The sequence below is a fragment of the Mandrillus leucophaeus genome, unplaced genomic scaffold (genome assembly GCF_000951045.1).
Source record: "Mandrillus leucophaeus isolate KB7577 unplaced genomic scaffold, Mleu.le_1.0 Scaffold389, whole genome shotgun sequence".
NCBI classification, from domain to species: Eukaryota; Metazoa; Chordata; class Mammalia; order Primates; family Cercopithecidae; genus Mandrillus; species Mandrillus leucophaeus.
The window spans coordinates 1,543,444-1,562,081 of NW_012104131.1; the positions used below are offsets into that span (position 1 = coordinate 1,543,444).

An 18,638-nucleotide genomic window follows, 5' to 3' on the forward strand; every position below is an offset into this window, starting at 1 on the left:
CATAACCCATAGCACAGCAGTTGCATTACAGTCAAACAACGTCTCAAAAAGAAAAAAAAAAAAAAAAAAAAACCCAAAAAAAAAAAAAAAAAAAAAAAAAAAAAAAAAAAAATTAAATAAGGTGGTACAATTTTTAAAGTTGCAAATATGAAAAATGGATGATTTCTGCATGAAATAAGAAAAATTTGGTTTTTATTTGAGCAATTATAAGGATTTGTCATTTTTACATGCTGTCTCATCATAGGTTATTTTCATTATTTAAGATGTTATTTGTATTTTAAATTATATTGTTGAGAATGCTATAATAATGTGTTGTAATTCTTGACATGTTGCCATCTCTGTTGGTGGACATCATCTCTGGGTGAGTGATTTGCTTGTAAAAAATTTGTTTTGATTTATTTACATTTTATATAGCATTGAGATTATATTACATAGAAGAAAACTATCATTTTTCAGTGATAAATATTCAGTAATGATAATGTTAGCAATGGTATAGCTGTGAAATAAAATAATAAAATTTATAACTGTTTTCTACTTCTGTGACTTCTTCTAGATGTATTGAACAAAAATTTAAGCGCTGCCCTCCCCTGCCCACCACCAGTGTCATAATAGTTTTTCATAATGAAGCGTGGTCCACGTTGCTTAGAACTGTCCACAGTGTGCTCTATTCTTCACCTGCAATACTGCTGAAGGAAATCATTTTGGTGGATGATGCTAGTGTAGATGGTAAGAAAGCACATGCAAATTAAATTGTTTCCCAAATCCATATGGTGGTATCCCAAGTCTACTTGATTATATGGTGCTCTCTCTATGCCATCTCAGAGCTTGAATGTAATAGTTTGGATAGTGGGTATGCTGAATGAAATTAGAATCCAAGGATGGACATATTCAAATATTTTCAAATGCAGAAATGTATGAAACACCATTATTCATAACTGTATAGTCCTCAATGCGAGACTGTTATTGTAAGACATAGAGGTTAAGAGCACAGACTTGAGCCTTTGAGTCAGGCTGCCTTGATTTGAATCCCAGCTCTTTTCCTAACCAACTATATGACTTGGGCAAGTTACTAAACCTCTCTGCCGTGATTTATCAGTAAAATGGGAATAATGCCATATTTCATCAAATGTATTATATATCATTAATTTATAAATTACTAGAGAAAACCCACAGCTAATTAAACTTAGCATGCCATTGATTATAAGAAATTGATTATAAGAAGAATCCAATTATGTAGCTTAAAACTGAGGAAATACAGAACTGGTACATAACTTCTAGAGTTGTTTTAAAGTCTAAATGAGTTAATATAAATAATATATCAATAAATAATATAAATGAATAGTTAAAAATCACTAAAGAGTCACCGTGTTCTATTTTATTTCATTGTTCTTAAATATTCCAATATTACTTACCAGGTTAGCCAAATTCTTTAGTACATTTACACTTAAAATTGGAAGTCAAATACTAAATTACACATTTTAAATTGGAATCACAAGGTGAATTTAACAAATACTCTAACTTGTAAATTTTCAAACATCACAAGTATTTTAAATATTGTATCAAACAGATACATATTATTTCAATGATTACAAAATTTATTCCTTAATAAATCCAAGTTTGGAATCAGATTCCTGAAGGTCAGATGTCTCATTTTATCCTTCCAGCAATGTCTTGTGATGGTAAGTCCTACTATCCTCATCTTAAATAGACTGAGATGCAGAAAAGGTAAAATTCCTTGCCCAAGATCACATAGCTAAAAGTAATTGTGCTATAAAGTGAAATCAGGGCATCTGATTTCATGTAGCTTTCTGTTCTCAACCTCCCAAATAAAGGGTGTGCATGGGAGCTAAATTTAGGGTGCAGATATAAATTTACAGGAAGTTCCTATGTTGTGGGTAAGTTAAAAGTTTTTTTTTAAACAAATTCCAACAGTGAGAAGGTATATTGAAGGAATCTGTAGTAACTCCATTTAAAATAATTCTAATCAAGAATGTTGAAATTTTTACAAGTCTCTTAAAACAGAAAATGTTTATGATTATGTATTTAAGATGAGTTAAAATTCTGCTTGTCTTTCTGAGAATTATATCCGAGGTAGTTAGAAGGTGTTAAAAGCTTAATCTGAGAATTATTTTGAGGTAGTTAGAAGGTGTTAAAAAGTTAATCTATCACTCTGAGACAACAGTGTTTAGATAGATTTATTTTTCCACAAGGGTTGTTCCTGCACTTACCTCTCTTATGAATGTTTAAGCTTTAAATAAGCAGCTCTCTTAACTGAACTACTGGAGAATTGAAAAAAAGGTTATATTATCACAGATAAAGTCAAAGTCATCTGCATTTGCTTCTAAAATCTGGCAGAAGAAAACTTTTACCCCAGGATATTTATTGATTTTCTTAACATTCCCAAATCTTTTTGAGGCTATGTTTTGGGCCCATGAAGGCTGCTTGAAGAACTGCATTTTGTACTCAATAAGAAATCAAAAATGTAATTGTGAAAAGCAAGCTTAAGAAGTTGTTTCAGAATACGAACAGCTCGGCGAGTGGCTCAACCTATAATCCGAGCATTTTGGGAGGCTGAGGCCTGCAGATAGCTTGAGTTCAGGAGTTCCAGACCGGCCTGAGCAACATGATGAAACCCCGTCTCCAAAAAAAAAAAAGAAAAGAAAAATTAGCTGGGCGTGTTGGCACATGCCTGTGGTCCCAGCTACTTGGGAAGCTGAGGAGAACTGCTTGCGGCCCAGAGGCAGAGGTTGCAGTGAGTTGTGCCACTGCACTCCACCCTGGACGACAGAGCACGACCTTGTCTCAAAACAAAACCAACCAAACAAAAAACAACACTTGATTGACATTTATTAATAACTTTTAAAAAACCTATTATCTCAATTTTTGCTTATTACAAACCTTATCCAATTTGGGATATTGAATATCTTAAAGTATATACCCTATACTAAAATTTGCCTGGTTCATATTTTACTAAATAAAACTCCGTCAGGAGACTCCAAAGCTTTCGCAAATTTTTCTGCTGATTCTGTGTAGGAGTCGTCCGAAAATGCTGTAGCCGTGGACTTTCTGACTTGTCTCAACATTTTGATCTTAAATTATGTTGATCCTTAGTTAAATATGAGAGGTCTTTTGATATTTGACATTTTTCTTTAAGATTTCTAGATTTAAAAACGTCAAAGCATTGAATATCTTTTTGACCAAATTCCATATCTTTCACTCTGATAGTCTTCTCAGACCTCTAAATGAGTCTTCTGAACAGCTAGGGTTGACTCCATTTGAAGGTTCTCACTTCCCTCCCAACACATCATATTTATTGATAGGAAGTGTACAGAATAAGTATGTGTTACAGTGTTATGTGTTACAGTAGTGATCATTTGCATAGCTAGTCTTTTTCCCCAGTAAGGAGTTAAAGATAAAATTTTCATTTTACTGGAAGGACACATGCAACTGTTAAGATTATGAATTTGGAAGGATCATTACTCTGTGGTTTCATTAGCTTTCATAAGCTATATATGAAAATAAATTTAGAAAGAATTAATCCTGATTTGTTTTTCCTTACAGAGTACTTACATGATAAACTAGATGAATATGTAAAACAATTTTCTATAGTAAAAATAGTCAGACAAAGAGAAAGAAAAGGTCTGATCACTGCTCGGTTGCTAGGAGCAACAGTCGCAACAGCTGAAACGCTCACATTTTTAGATGCTCACTGTAAGTATATATGTATGGATATGGTTGTAACATTTTCCCTCCCTCTGTCTCTAATTTAAAAGGTAAGGAAGGCTTTTCTTTTCTAAATGCCTAATTGCATTTTCTTTAACAGCGTTTTCAACTGGTGATTATAGTAATGACAGCCCAAGCAGATAACAGCTTAGCGGAGAAAATTCCTTTCACTTATGCAGAATTCTTACCTCCTTTGTGTTTAAGTTTCCTCAACTTTAATGTTCTCCAGTTACTAGCTGTTCCAGCCAGTTATCCATGCCTAATTTTTTTTTCATGTTTCTTTTCTGTTTAAAAAAAAAAAAAAAAAAAGTTGTTTTTTTTTCTTTGTTGTTGTTGTTTTTGATTCCCACACTTTGAGTGAAAGCTTATTTACTACTTAAATGTGGCGGGGCACAGTGGCTCATGCTTGTAATCCTAGCACTTTGGGAGGCCGCAATGGGTGAATCACTTGAGGTCAGGAGTTCATGACGAGCCTCGCCAGTAAGGTAGAACTCCATCTCTACTAAAAATACAAAAATTAGCCAGGCATGGTGACGTGTGCCTATAATTCCAGCTCTTAGGGAGACTGAGGAATGGGAATCACTTGAACCTGGGAGGCAGAGGTTGCATTGAGCTGAGATTGTGCCACTGCTCTCTAGCCTGAGCGGCAGAGTGACACTCCATTTCAAAATGAATGAATGAATGAATGGATGAATGAATGAATGAATGAATGTAATCCACCCTATCATTAAACTTTGTCCTAGTACTGCTGCTTTTTTATATTTTAGTTTTTTTGTTTTTGTTTTTTTTTTGCAGACTCCTTGGCATAAAAAGGAGCCTGCGAATTTTCAAAAAAACCCACAAAACCAAAATATGTTTATATATATATAGTTTTTATGCTGGGTTAGGGGTGCCCCATCCCATCTTCTTTGGTATCCCTTACATAAACATTGTCAATTTTTGTTTGACTTTGTTGCTGTTGGTTTTTCTTTGTCCTTTAATTTTTTTCAGAGTCAAATTTTTTAAAGTATTTAGAAAGCATTTTTAGAGTTAATGTGTCATATGCATGCTAGTTATTACTAAAATGTCATTTAGTCCCTTGAGCTTTGAGTTTAGTGGGCTATACTCTATGAATGTCTAGCTTTGAATTGGCCAGTGCTTAGGTTATGTTTCACCCAATTACTGGTTTTGAGCACACACTGATTATTACAGAAGGGCTTTTGCATGTGCTTGGGTTGCTTAGAGCCATCACATTCAGTTCTCTTTTAATACCAGACATTTAGAAAATGAAGAGAAGACTAAAGGTAATCCTAGAGAGGTGTTTTAAAAAGGAAAATACCATCCTCTGGTATTTCTTCTCGTTGTTCAAAATTACAATAAGATCATACTGGACATTCTTACCCACTACCCACTGGGTGAATGTGTCTGATGGTCCTCCTGGACCATGACTGCCAAATACTGCTTTGTGGGGAGCCCAGAATAGGACAGCACTTCATTGGCTGAACTTGCTGTGTGTTATCTAAAACAACCTAGCCTGTGAGCAGGGCCCAGACCTATCTCAGCATGAAATTCCTTGGCCCTCCCTTTATATTAGGTCTGGGGCAGCTTTGAATGGTCCTTCTTCTCTAGTTGCTAAAATCGGAATTTATACTGACTCCTTATTTTCTCCTAAGACCCAGTCAGATAAATGAAAAATTTCAATTACTGTACCTTACTCAGGGAGACACAAGTTTAAATAAATCAGAACACGTTTAGGGCCAGGTGACGTGGAACAGCAAAAAGCTACCTTTGATTCAAAGGTTATTTTAACACATCATCTAAACTTTAAATACACTAATGTTATTTTGCATCTTTTGTAGAAGAAAGAAGGTCATCATCTGTAGGGGAGTTTTTCTAACTGTACTGAATCTTGTTTCACCTTTTTCATCCTACCTTAATCTCATCACAAGAAACCTTTAAGAAATCTCACCTTCTGGGGATCAACTGTACAATGTGGTGATTGTAATTCATAATAATGTAGTGTCTACTCAAAAATTGCTAAGAGTAGATCTTAAATGTTCTTAACCACCCACTCCATAAGCCAATAAGGTGATGGATATGTTAATTAGCTTGATTGTAATAATCATTTTACAATGTATACATATATAAACACTATGATACACACTGTAAATATGTAGAATTTTTATTTTGTCTGTTATATCTCAATAAATCTGAGGGAGAAAGAAGTCTCCATTATATACATGTTCAAAACACAAGTTGACTCTGTTATTCTCATTTCTCTGTAAACCTTCACCTAAATAACTAAATAACAAACTTCGTTGTTTTTATTGAATTAGTTAAAATTCTGTTCCCTCCAGGTGAGTGTTTCTATGGTTGGTTAGAACCTCTGTTGGCCAGAATAGCTGAGAACTACACAGCTGTCGTGAGTCCAGATATTGCATCCATAGATCTGAACACCTTTGAATTCAACAAACCTTCTCCTTATGGAAGTAACCATAACCGTGGAAATTTTGACTGGAGTCTTTCATTTGGCTGGGAGTCACTTCCTGATCATGAGAAGCAAAGAAGGAAAGATGAAACCTACCCAATTAAGTAAGATGATTGCTCTCAGAGTTTTATATTTACACCCTGTACCATACATTGAATACGTACACACTGTTTGCTTTATAGCGATTGCCTCTGAGGTAATTGATAAAGAACACACATATTCTATATAAAGAGAATCTAAAAGTCATTCATTTGTGTACTCACTTACTCATAATGTTGCTGAGTAAGAGGTAGCAGTAAGTGAGCTCTTATGTCCTCCTCATCAATCATTACTTAAAAATCTTAAAGCATGATTAGGAGAAGACATTTAAGTTTGTTCCAATGGGAGCAGACACGAGGTACTCCCCCCGACCCCAAAAATCTTGACTTTGAAGATAGCATTTCTAGTTTTTATTAATCTGAATAAAAGCTTTGAAAACATGATATGGCTTTAATTTTTTAAATTTGATTCAGTTCTTAAAATGTGCTGTTTTATCTTGTTTAGTTTTTATAACAAAATTTGACAATGGATTATTTTTCAGAACACCCACTTTTGCAGGAGGACTTTTTTCCATATCAAAAGAATATTTTGAGTATATTGGAAGTTACGATGAAGAAATGGAAATCTGGGGAGGTGAAAATATAGAAATGTCTTTCAGAGTAAGTTTATGGGAATTAAATATTGCAGATATATTAAACAATGAAATGTGTTCTAATTGGCTGGTACAGATGATTACAGATGTGCGCACTCTACTTTTTGTGCTTTCTAAAACTTAATTGCTGGAAATTTTGGAATAAGAATATTTTCTTTTAATATGTAACTTAATAGATTTGTTCATTGTTGCCAATGTAACAAGAGGAATCAGTTAAACTCCTGTGTCCAGGCAATAACACCAATTAATGCACTTGTAGCTACTGAATTCCAGCCAAGATAAATATAATTAAATCTAGTGCTTCAGGAAATGAGTTGATCATCAAGGGAGTTAGAATGGAAAAACATTTATGAATAATTTTAAAGGACATTGGACTTAACTGTTTGGATTGAATGAGCTGGATTTTTTCTATACATAAGTTAATATAAAAAAAGGCTTTGGGTAGACTCTGTATGTACCTTATGTATTTGATTTCATGAGTTTCATTTTCTGCAGTAACTTTATCATTCATTTTTCATCTCTTAGGCTGGAATGTAGTGGAAAAAGAACTGAACTAGGAGTTAGAAGATTTAAGTTTTGGCTCTGGCTCCATCACATACTGGCAGTGATGATCTCAGCCAAGTTTGAACTGCTTATGGCGGGGTCTTGTTTATTTATTTCAGTATTTCCAACCCCTAGCACATGTTGGGTCACAAGCACAGTTTGTTGAATTGAACATATCACTGAGTCTTCTCATTTGTTCAAGAAAGAAGGGAGAGAAAGAGATTGTAATCACTTGCTCTACTACTAGCACATAGTATTAAATATGACTTATTTCCTGATTATTTGCTTGGTAACTATGGCAGAGTCAATTATTAAGATATTTAAGTGAAAAGGCATTGATTTCATGATTTGCCATTTTATTTAACATTAATGCAAATCAGGGGTTTTTTGACATTTTATCTCTAAATTGGCATGAATTTTTAAATAGTCATTCACTACTTTGCAAGTTCAATAGAATGGTCATTGGTAATAATAGCCATCTGGAATTGTTTTCTTAGTTACAAAATTGAATATACAAGAGGTAAATAGGGTCTGAGTCCACTTCTACCCAAGCTTAGAAGAGAAACTCTAGTTTAAGTGAAGGGACTATGTTGGTAGTTCAGACGAAGTCAAATGCGTAAGAGCCTTTAGTTTTCTGTGCATATTAGAGAACTTACATAATTATTTGCAAAAACAAAAGCCTGGAATTCATTTTTATGAAAAATCTGAAATCACCATTTTGTTAACTTACTGAAAATGCACTTCTGTTGTCTTTAGTGTCTATGCCATTTAATGAAATAATTCCTTACATTTAAGAACTTAAGTTGAAATGGCAGGGGACAGAGACTATTTGTAATATTGTAATCTCTTCTTTAATTTTGTTTTTCATAATATCTTAAAGGTGAACTTAAAAGCAACAATTTGATTTTTCTAAAATACTGTAAATTTAAACAAATATCATTAATTATCAGGTATGGCAATGTGGTGGGCAGTTGGAGATTATGCCTTGCTCTGTTGTTGGACATGTTTTTCGCAGCAAAAGCCCTCATAGCTTTCCAAAAGGCACTCAGGTGATTGCTAGAAACCAAGTTCGCCTTGCAGAAGTCTGGATGGATGAATACAAGGAAATATTTTATAGGAGAAATACAGATGCAGCAAAAATTGTTAAACAAGTAAGTTAAAGCTAAGTAGTTAAACTGCAATAAAACCTATAACAAGTTCACATGTCCTTTTGCTTCAATTCATCTCAAGTACAAAACATCAAAAAATTTGAAAGTAGATTTTTAATTTTAACTCTTAAAGTACATAACTTAGGAATCCGAGTTTCCATTTTTAAGAAAAAAGCTAAATTGCTTTTTAAAAATCAGGAATTCTACTTGATGTTTTTAATATGAAAGATATTTCTTTTCTTTTTTTTCTTTTTTTTTTTTTTTTTACTCAAAGAAAATTAAGTGGAACTGTTTTTACTGGTTTTAGGAGATATAACACCTAAATAAAAACACCTAAATAAAGATTCTAAGTGACTTTTTGCACTGGAGATATAGTGTCTTAATGTGGCGTGAGAATAAACCAGGAGTGCCAAGCCTTTTTTTTTTTTTTTTTTTTTTTTTTCCAAGCTCTAGTTTCACTACTTACTGGAGATGTTACTTTGGCAAAGTCTTTGAGAATGTAAAATAGGGAAGACACTTCATAGAGTGGCTGCAAGGTGGCTGGACATGGAGTGCATGCTTAACATGTTTCTTTTCTCTCCTTCTGTGTTTTAAGAGATGAAATACACATCCTGCCTCTCTCCCAGAGTAGCTGTGAAATAAGAAAGTGATAAGTGCTAACAAATATATGGTACTCTTGTTATTAACCTGCCATAAATAGATTCTTTTCTGCAGAATCATGAAACTTAATATATTAGAAGTAAGTTCTAATAGTCTTACTAATACTAGATACGGTAAATTAACTAGATAGTTTAAGACCATGCTTCAGTGAATAGTACTCGTCTCTTTATAGGAAATAGTGCTAATTTGCAGGGCGAGGGAAGGTGGAGTATTTATTGGGAGTCAAGGGTATCAATATTTTGGCTGTTGTGGTAAAGAACGATTTGGTTACCTCTTTCGCCTTTTCTTTGGTCTCCAGTATCTCCCTGTTAGGATGCAAATTCAGAGCACTATTGAGTTAGATTGCTATCTTTTTACCCAAGGCCGTGAAGACAAAGTGATAGCACTTGGCTAAGCAGGCAAGTGGGCACTAAATGAAGCTTCTGCTCTGCTTGTCCCCCACAAAGGGGCACACAAGTCAGCAAATACCTGTTTGTTACCACAGGACACATAGATCTACATGGTAAATGTAATAAGCTAGCCAGAAGTCCTAAAGACTCATACTTTTTGCTGAAATGCCTGGGTTCAAGACATCGAAGTTGGCATAAGAAAATATTTTCTTTAGTTGAACTGATAAGATTGAGTATTTACTTTTGCATACATTTAGATATTACATGTACTTTTTCTCTAATATTTTGCCTGTAGGTCAGATACCTTGAAGTTTAATAATAGTTTTTTTTTTTTTAATTATTTTCTTAGTCGCTTAAAATAAAGGAAAATAAAATTCATTTAACTTGAAAATTGCCTTTTTATACTAAAGGTTCAGTTGGGGATATTGTTAAGAACAAGCAACATCCTGAAACTAGAAAAGTTACTCCCAGTGGGTTATTTCTTGCTGGTGGTTTTCTGTGATCTCGATGGAGAAGAGATAGAAGTTGCATTGTGTATTGGCACAGTTTGTCTTTACCTGATTTCTCACACCTCACTTTGCAGATCACTTTTAGGTATAAAGTTGGGACCAATTTTGGATGCGCCTACCACCATTACTTTGCCCACAACGTTTTACTAGAAATCTTTGTCTTGTAGGGAATGTTTGTGGCACAAATGAAGAATAAAATAGCATCATTTTAGTATTTTAATCAGCACTGAAGTGGTCTTGACTGTCTTTTAAAGCCAGAAATGAACAGGCAGACATACTTTTTACTTGAATGAATGATGAAGGCTGTTGAATTGCCTCTTGAATTTTTAGCATGGATTTTTTTAAATACCTAAATAGAAATACAAATAGTAGCATTTTAAGTACTTTCTCAATATTGTTTTAATTAAGCATTCCCTTCATTTCTCATCTTTCTACAGAAAGCATTTGGTGATCTTTCAAAAAGATTTGAAATAAAACACCGCCTTCAGTGTAAAAATTTTACATGGTATCTGAACAATATTTATCCAGAGGTGTATGTGCCAGACCTTAATCCTGTTATATCTGGATATGTGAGTATTTTCCTGTTCCTTTTTTACTTAATATACTCCTTGCCACCAACCTTTATGGTTCTAAGAAAATTGCTGAAATACTTTCTGGTTTATTGCTTTTGAGATTTTACATTATAATCATTAACATTACTTTCTAAGTTATTTTAAAAATATATAAACCACATGGATTAAAAAACTTTTCATAACTTGAAAATTTTCCTTTAGATTAAAAGCGTTGGTCAGCCTCTATGTCTGGATGTTGGAGAAAACAATCAAGGAGGCAAACCATTAATTATGTATACATGTCATGGACTTGGGGGAAACCAGGTGAGCACTCACTGCATTAAAAATCCTTCACTTGTAAAGCATTTACCAGCACAAGTGAGATGTTGCCTATATTTCAGAAGTCCCAAAGCAGCTTTACACTTGGGTAAGCTGGTGTGTGAAATGTTTTTGGACTGAGTTTGGCAATTGATATTGATGAGTATTTTTTTGTTTTTTATTCTGGCTCTGAAAACAATTTGAGTAGCTTAACCATTCTAAGAAAAAAAAAAAAAAAAAAGGAGGCTGGGCAGAGTGGCTCACACCTGTAATCCCAGCAGTTTGGGAGGCTGAGGTGGGTGGATCACTTGAGGCCAGGAGTTCGAGACCAGCCTGGAGAATATGGTGAAACCTCATCTCTACTAAAAGTACAAAAATTAGCTGGGTGTGGTGGTGCATGCCTGTGTTCCCAGCTACTCAGGAGGCTGAGGCTGGAGAATTGCTTGAACCACGGAGGTGGAGGTTGCAGTGAGCCAAGATCATGCAATTGCACACCAGCCTGGGTGACAGAGTGAGACTAAGTCTAAAAAAAAAAAAAAAAAAAAAAAAACGAAAATGAGAAAATAATAGAATAAGCCATTTGAATTTTTTTTAAAAAGAAACTTCTATTTAGCTCTTTGATGCTTTGACTTTTGTATGACTATTGGCATGATAATTTTGCAAGTTTACACATAAAGGCCACATATAACTGGATTGAATCACAAATTACTTCAAGTGTTAATAACAAAATAGAGCATTATAAATTAATTTTGTGGGCCACAATATTATTTCAATATGTTCCTCCTTCTCCCACAAAAGAGGATGATTCTCCTTAATTAGTGACATCCCTGCTTTACTACCTTTTGACGATTTTACTGATTAAGATTCAAATGTCAAATATTACTATTTAACGTGCCTATGGGTAGAGAACATGTTATATACAAAGTTTCTGTTTTTTTAAGCTTCCTTTCCTTACCTTTTGCAAATTAACTCCTGGAAAGATTAGACTATTTCTCTCATTAGTTCATTCAACAAATTAATTGAGTGAGCCCTGTATGCCAGATACTCTGAAGAGTTCAAGCTATTTAGACTCTAACTCCTTTAGGAAATCGGTAAACTAGCAGTTCCTGAGGATAAGGCATTCAGAGTGTTCTTGGGGTATAGAAAAGGGCATCTGAATGAGAGTGGGTGCCACACATTTTCCTGAGAAAGATGACATTTGAAAACATTAAAAAAAAAAAAAAAGTAGGTAGGAGCTAGTGAGATGGCTGTTGGGAATGGCAACAGAATAAGAAGAGTGTGAAGGAAAGTGAACTGAAGAGAAGAGCCTGGAGTATCTCTTATGGGCATTGCAGTTATTTCGATGTAGAGTCCAAGATGTATGTGGAGGAGTTTTGCAATAATTAATATCCATGATGTCCTATTTTAATGGGACGAAACTTTGAGATGTCAGTTTTAGGAAAAAAGAACCAGTTTATCTCCTGGTCCATCCTCTTCTGTATTTCTTCCTACCCATTAGGCTCAGCTTAATCTAGTTCTAATCCTTATTCACCTAAACCAATCTTTCTACTGAGGGCAGACGATACAGATGCCCAGAAACCAGAGCTGGTGAACTGGATCTATTGCTGGATGGTTAAGGTGTAATTCTGAAATAGGATGGAGATATATATGGACACATATAGACATACATACATCTATACCTATATATACATATATCTGTACATATATGTGTATGTGCATAAATCTATATGCATCTTTTTAAGAATGTTGTTACCCTTCATATATTAGAAGAAAAATAGTTACATAAATAATTGCATTCTATGGAAATAACACTGATCTATGCTTGTAAAAATTAAGATTTTGAGCAAAAGGAAATATCTCTGCATTTGTAAAAATCTTATCACTAAATGTAAATCCTTATAAATTTCTCTTAGGCTTCTTCTAGCATTACGTTTATTTCATCTTAAAAGCTGAGGATATATTGTACACATTGCTTTTTTCCATTTTTCTGTTATTGTCATAAAGATAATAACAGCTTTATGATAGCTCTGTATCAAAAATATGTTTATATTTTAAGTAGAATATAGCTATCTTTTAGAAATTGGGGGATGGGAAAAATTCACATATTCTTTCAATAAATATTTGTTTAGAACCTATAAAGTAGCTTGTAATGACTGTTACCGTAGTGAAAAGACAAAGCTCCTGATCTTGTGGAGCTTATGTTCCACAGGAACAAAGAAAAAAATATGTAGTTTTGGGCATGAAGAAAAATATAGCAGGTAAGAGAATAGTGTGTTTTGGGGTGAGGTGGTTATTTTAAGAGGTGAAGGAAGACCTTTTTGGAAAAGCGACCTTAGAGTGGAGGCCTGAATACTTTGAGAGAGTGTTCCAGGAAAAGATGCTCATCTTGGAGGAAGGATTTCCACGGGTGGAGGCCCAGAGGCAGATACATGGAGAAAGCAGACAGCCAGTGTGCCTAGAACAGAGTGGTCTAGCAAAGAGAAGTAGGAAATGAGGTCAGGGACATTGATAAGGACCTGATCATGTAGGGCTTAACAGGCCCCATTAAGAAACTTGGACTTAATTCTGAGTTTGACAGAAATGGTTGAAGAGTTTTGAACAGGAGGATAAATATTATCTGGTGTACATATTAAATAGAAAAATTTGGCTTTTGTTACCCTAACACAGCTATTGATTTTATTTTGGTTCATTTCCTTGACATTTTATTTTTAATCAAGCATTGCACTTAAACCGTTTTGTAAATTTCAGTTCCCTGAGTGCTAAAATTTCGTGACATTATATAACTTGATCATTTTTCATGTTTCCTTTTACTTTTGATCAGATAATGTCTTTATAGCATAAAACTTCATTGTAACAGTATTCATGTATGCCAAGTAAAAATAAATATTTTGGTTATGTGACTAAGTTAGCCAATATTACTAGAGCAATGCAGTTTGAGTCATTATAACTTGATTATGTTTACTGCTTTGCCTCTTCCACTTTCTCTACTCGTTCTAAGTAATGGGCCTCTCCAACATTCTTAGCTATTCAATTATGTGCTCTTTTTTGTTACCAAAGTACTTTCAATATTTTCAATTTTTTATCATTTTTATTTTAATGACTTTTTAATAATGGGTAAAATACTTCACAGCCTTTGTTACCATCTTCGAGATCTTAAGGCTTCTCTTTCTTAGCCAAATATAGCTAGAATGCTATTTTCATCATCTAAACCCATTTTCTTCCAGTGTTTCCATCTGAAGAACTACTAGTTATAAAAATGACTGATGTTTTGCTTGTGGGCGGAGATAAATTAAGCATGAGACTAAGAGTAGGGAAACTCAAGATATGTGGCTCTGTGAATTCAGCAAATGTTTGTAGAGTGCCTGCTCTAATATACATAAGGAGTTTAACACAGTGCCTGCCTCGCATGTAATAAGGACTTAACAAATACTAATGCTCCTACTAATTATTTCATTATTGAAAATCAATTATGTTAACTTATTTTATCTTTATAATGTCAATATTATGAAATATTGGATTTGTAATGGGTTTTATGACTCGATAAATTACCTGACTTCAGTCTATGGGGAAGCCAGCTCTATATACCACACACAATTCTAATACAGTGCTAGAAAAGTTATGTCTGATGTACTATGGGAACCTTGAAAAGAGTGTAATTTTGTGCAGCAGGGCAAAATCAGGCAAAGCCAAAGAAGGAAGGTAATATTTGAGTTGGCTCTTGAAGGATTAAAAAGGAGTTAGCCAGGCAGAAAAGGGTCAAAAATATATTCCAGGCAGAGGACAGACTGTAAAGCAAAATCTTAGAATTATAGATACACATGTTCTGATTGGTGGAATTGTGTGAAAGAAGCATAATATATAACTGGGGCAATGGTTGATGTAAGATCAAAAATGATAGATTTCATGTACCAATTAAGGAGTGTGGACTTTTATCTCAGCAACAGTAGTGATTCACTTAAGCAAGGGCAGTCAGGGATCAAACCAATGTTATAAAAGACTATCTGGCAGCAGATTGGATTACTGGATGATAGGAACAGAAACTGGAGGTAGCTCTAGGTGTTTCAGTAAAATTCTGAGAGTCTGAGTAACAGAAGTGAGTACACGGAAGTAAGAATGGATGGGATGTTAACATCTGAGAGAAATAGTACAGCTAAGGGACTAATTATTTGGATATGTGGAGAAAGAGAAGCATCAATAGTAACAATAGCTAAAATGTATGAAAAGTCACCATGTGCCAGTCATTGTTCTAAGTGTATTATACATATTAACCCACTTATCTTCATAACCCTATGGGGTAGGAACTAGTAAATTATCCATTTTCAAGTGAGAAAACTGAGGCATGGTGAACACCCTGAAGTCCCTAGTTTAGTGAAAACACCTTTAATTGAGATGAAGAAGAGCAATGGAACACTTGTGGGAGAGAGGCAATTAAAGTGCTTGTTAGCTCTTCATTCCCTTTTCTGAGGAATGCCTGGGGTAGTCTCCATTCTCCTTGATAACTTCCAACTTGTGGTATGGGAGGAAGACAGTACCTTCTTAATGAAGTAACCAACTGTTGGTGAAGGAAGGCTATTGTATCGTCTATCATAAAAACTCAGTGTATGTTTCTGATAACTATTTTTATTGTATTATTTTGTTGAAATAGAAATGACTTCATTATTTAATGAGGTGCTGATTTATTTATTTATTTTGCAACTGAGCACATGGGTTGCTTTTGTCAATAACAGTGTATTCCTTCCATAGTACTTCGAATACTCTGCTCAACATGAAATCCGGCACAACATCCAGAAGGAATTATGTCTTCATGCTGCCCAAGGCCTCGTTCAGCTGAAGGCATGTACCTACAAAGGTCACAAGACAGTTGTCACTGGAGAGCAGATATGGGAGATCCAGAAGGTACCTCAGTGCAATTAATTCATCTCTTAAACTGTTTTTCTTAGCTCTACTTGCTTATCTGGGAAAATGAGTGGAACATGGTACATTAATATTATCTATCAGAATTTCTCTCTTTATTAACTTTGTTGTTATGTGTTTCTACCCATGTGATAAGAGAATATATCTATGAATTAAGTACTCTCAGTAACAAAACATTAAGTTGCTTGGTTGAACCATGATGCAGATGAGCACTTCTGTGAATTATTATTAGTCGCTTGCTTTTTACAATTTAGGGTTTCTTATAATGCTTTTGGCAACAGTCACATTTTTTTTTCTGGCAGAGAGAAGAAAAATTATTATATCTTCTCACTTGAAGAGATTAATTTTTTTCTACCCTGTTTTAGCACTTTTTCATGAACCTAGAATTGAGAGAATACATAACAGGTCTATTCTGTTTTTAAACATGTTTAAGGCTTAGCTGTATTGTAGCAATTCTTACCCGAACATTGTTTTGTGCAATACTAGAAAACCTTAACACTGGCTTTTATGATTTATGATGTTTTTAAGAGTTCGTCACTTACGAATATATCAAGGGAATACTTCTTGTTTGAAAATGTGATTCAAACCTTGTTCTGTCTGCCTCTCTTCATTATGTAATACCTTACTAATTGAACAGTAGTAGCTTAAAAAGGTGGCATTTTCACTAGAAGTCAAAAAGAGTTTATCAGACGTGGCTCACCTTAGAAAGATTTACTATTAGGTTTGCTTCAATGAAGCCATAAAATCTTTTTCATATTTATCACTTAACTATGAGTCTTGAAATTTAATGTCTGTTGTTTCCTTTTATTCTAGGATCAACTTCTATACAATCCATTCTTAAAAATGTGCCTTTCAGCAAATGGAGAGCATCCAAGTTTAGTGTCATGCAACCCATCAGATCCACTCCAAAAATGGATATTTAGCCAAAATGATTAAGTGTTCCTTAAAATTAAGTTGAAAAAGGAGACATTCTTTCTCATAAAACTGTGACTAGGCATACACTGTAGGTTTTGAAAATTATGCAAAAGCAGCTAAATGTAACTTATTCCAAGTGCATTTTTCTTATTTATATCTTAAAATATCTATGTAGCACTACTACAGAAATTCTGCAAGTTTCTGTTTCAAAGCACAGTAACTAGTAATACCAAAGACTATTTCAAAATGTCCAGATGTAGGGGAAGAGATGTTTACAGTATGATGAAAATAATTTTCGAAGTAAAGTGATGTTTGTGTGTTTTGTACACTTAGGGATATATATAGCTACATTCACACACTCACAATTTAAAATATTTCCCCTAGTTTTTTGGGGGGATAGGAAGAAAGATTTGTTACTGTATTTTTTTAACTATATAGAAATAGATCAATGAAGGTCAGCATTGGCCTCTGTGTACAAACCAAGAGCTTTTACAGATCCAGAATTTATTATTTTAAAATGCAGGTGAATTTTTTTTTTTGCCTTTGGTTTACTTGTCTGCTAAATGTTTCTTTAAACATGAAACTGAATAAGGAGAGGAGTATTTTTAACACTTAAATTTCTTGGAAATTTTTAAACCATTTTTTAGTCTGCAACCCACTCCACTTGAAGCACTTAAGTCTTCCTTAAATGACTTTTCTTAAGTAACGATACTGTGTGTTTTCCCAAAGCACTTTTAAAAACACTTTTATAAATTACTATCTGTTGAAAAGGTGTCCTTTTCCTTTCTGCTAGTGTTTTTTTTCTTACCAAAATTCACTAATCTTGAATGTTTGTGATATTAAATTTCAAATGCAGAATACTTGACTCATTTAAAGCTAAATTTTGTTACTGATTTAATTATAATTGTAATGGATTTTTGACTTTGTAATGGATTCTTTTCATCAAAAAGCCTTATTTTTTATCTATATAGAAAACACAATAAAAAGTCCTCAACACTATTGTAATTATTTGATTAAGTGTTTTTCCTCTTTTGGGTAAAATCTATAATTGATAATAGGTGGGGGAAAATGAATTTTATATGCTGAATTTCTAAGCACCTATCGTTTGTAAAGCCATCAGATATTTCTTGAGGCACAAAAAATGAGGAATAGCAAAATTTCTGTGTTCAATATTTAGAAAATTTTGTGTTAATTTCTGATACTTTTCCTTGAGCATCTGATAGATGACTTTTTTAAAAAAAATTGATGCTTGCTTAGGAGATTTAATACTTTTTTTTTTTGGTTTTGATCATTTTATATTTAGATCTATTGTATTCTTGTTCCAGAAGTAAAGTATGATTGGTTTCATATTTTAAATCTGCCAAAGCCTCAGCTGTACAAAAAAGAGCATATGTTGGTTATTGACCCCATCTTCTCATTGTTTGTTTGTAGGTTTGAATTTGTATTAAAAAGCCTGCATTCCGAGCTGGACATGGTGGCTCAGCCTCTAATCCCAGCACTTTGTTAGAAAAGGTGGGAGGATCATTTCAGCTCAGGAGTTCCAGACCAGCCTGGGCAACATAGCAAAATCTCATCTCTACAAAACATAAAAATAAAAAAATGAAATTAAAAATAAAATTAGATAGGTGTGATGGCACATATCTGTAATTCCAGCTGTACAGGAAGGTGAGGCAGAAGCATTGCTTGAGCTTGGGAGATTGAGGCTATAGTTAGCTATGATTACACCACTGCATTTCAGTTTGTGTGACTGAGCAAGACTCTTTCAAAAAAAAAAAAAACACAAAGCCTACATTCTCCAATTGATTATTTC

General features: G+C 33.9%; 1 protein-coding gene across 2 annotated transcripts in view; it reads left to right on the forward strand.

The window, feature by feature from the left end:
* The window catches only part of GALNT3 (polypeptide N-acetylgalactosaminyltransferase 3), a 47,898-nt gene extending 30,065 nt beyond the window's left edge, over positions 1–17,833 (forward strand). For both annotated transcript variants that reach the window (XM_011990987.1, XM_011990986.1), the window contains 9 exons: positions 554–726; positions 3,562–3,711; positions 6,060–6,294; positions 6,771–6,888; positions 8,375–8,575; positions 10,568–10,699; positions 10,904–11,005; positions 15,743–15,895; positions 16,727–17,833. In XM_011990987.1, coding sequence (XP_011846377.1) covers positions 554–726; positions 3,562–3,711; positions 6,060–6,294; positions 6,771–6,888; positions 8,375–8,575; positions 10,568–10,699; positions 10,904–11,005; positions 15,743–15,895; positions 16,727–16,849 — 1,387 coding nt within the window. In that variant the 3' untranslated portion in view covers positions 16,850–17,833. The remainder of the gene's footprint in view (positions 1–553; positions 727–3,561; positions 3,712–6,059; positions 6,295–6,770; positions 6,889–8,374; positions 8,576–10,567; positions 10,700–10,903; positions 11,006–15,742; positions 15,896–16,726) is intronic.
* The last annotated feature ends 805 nt before the right edge of the window (positions 17,834–18,638 follow it).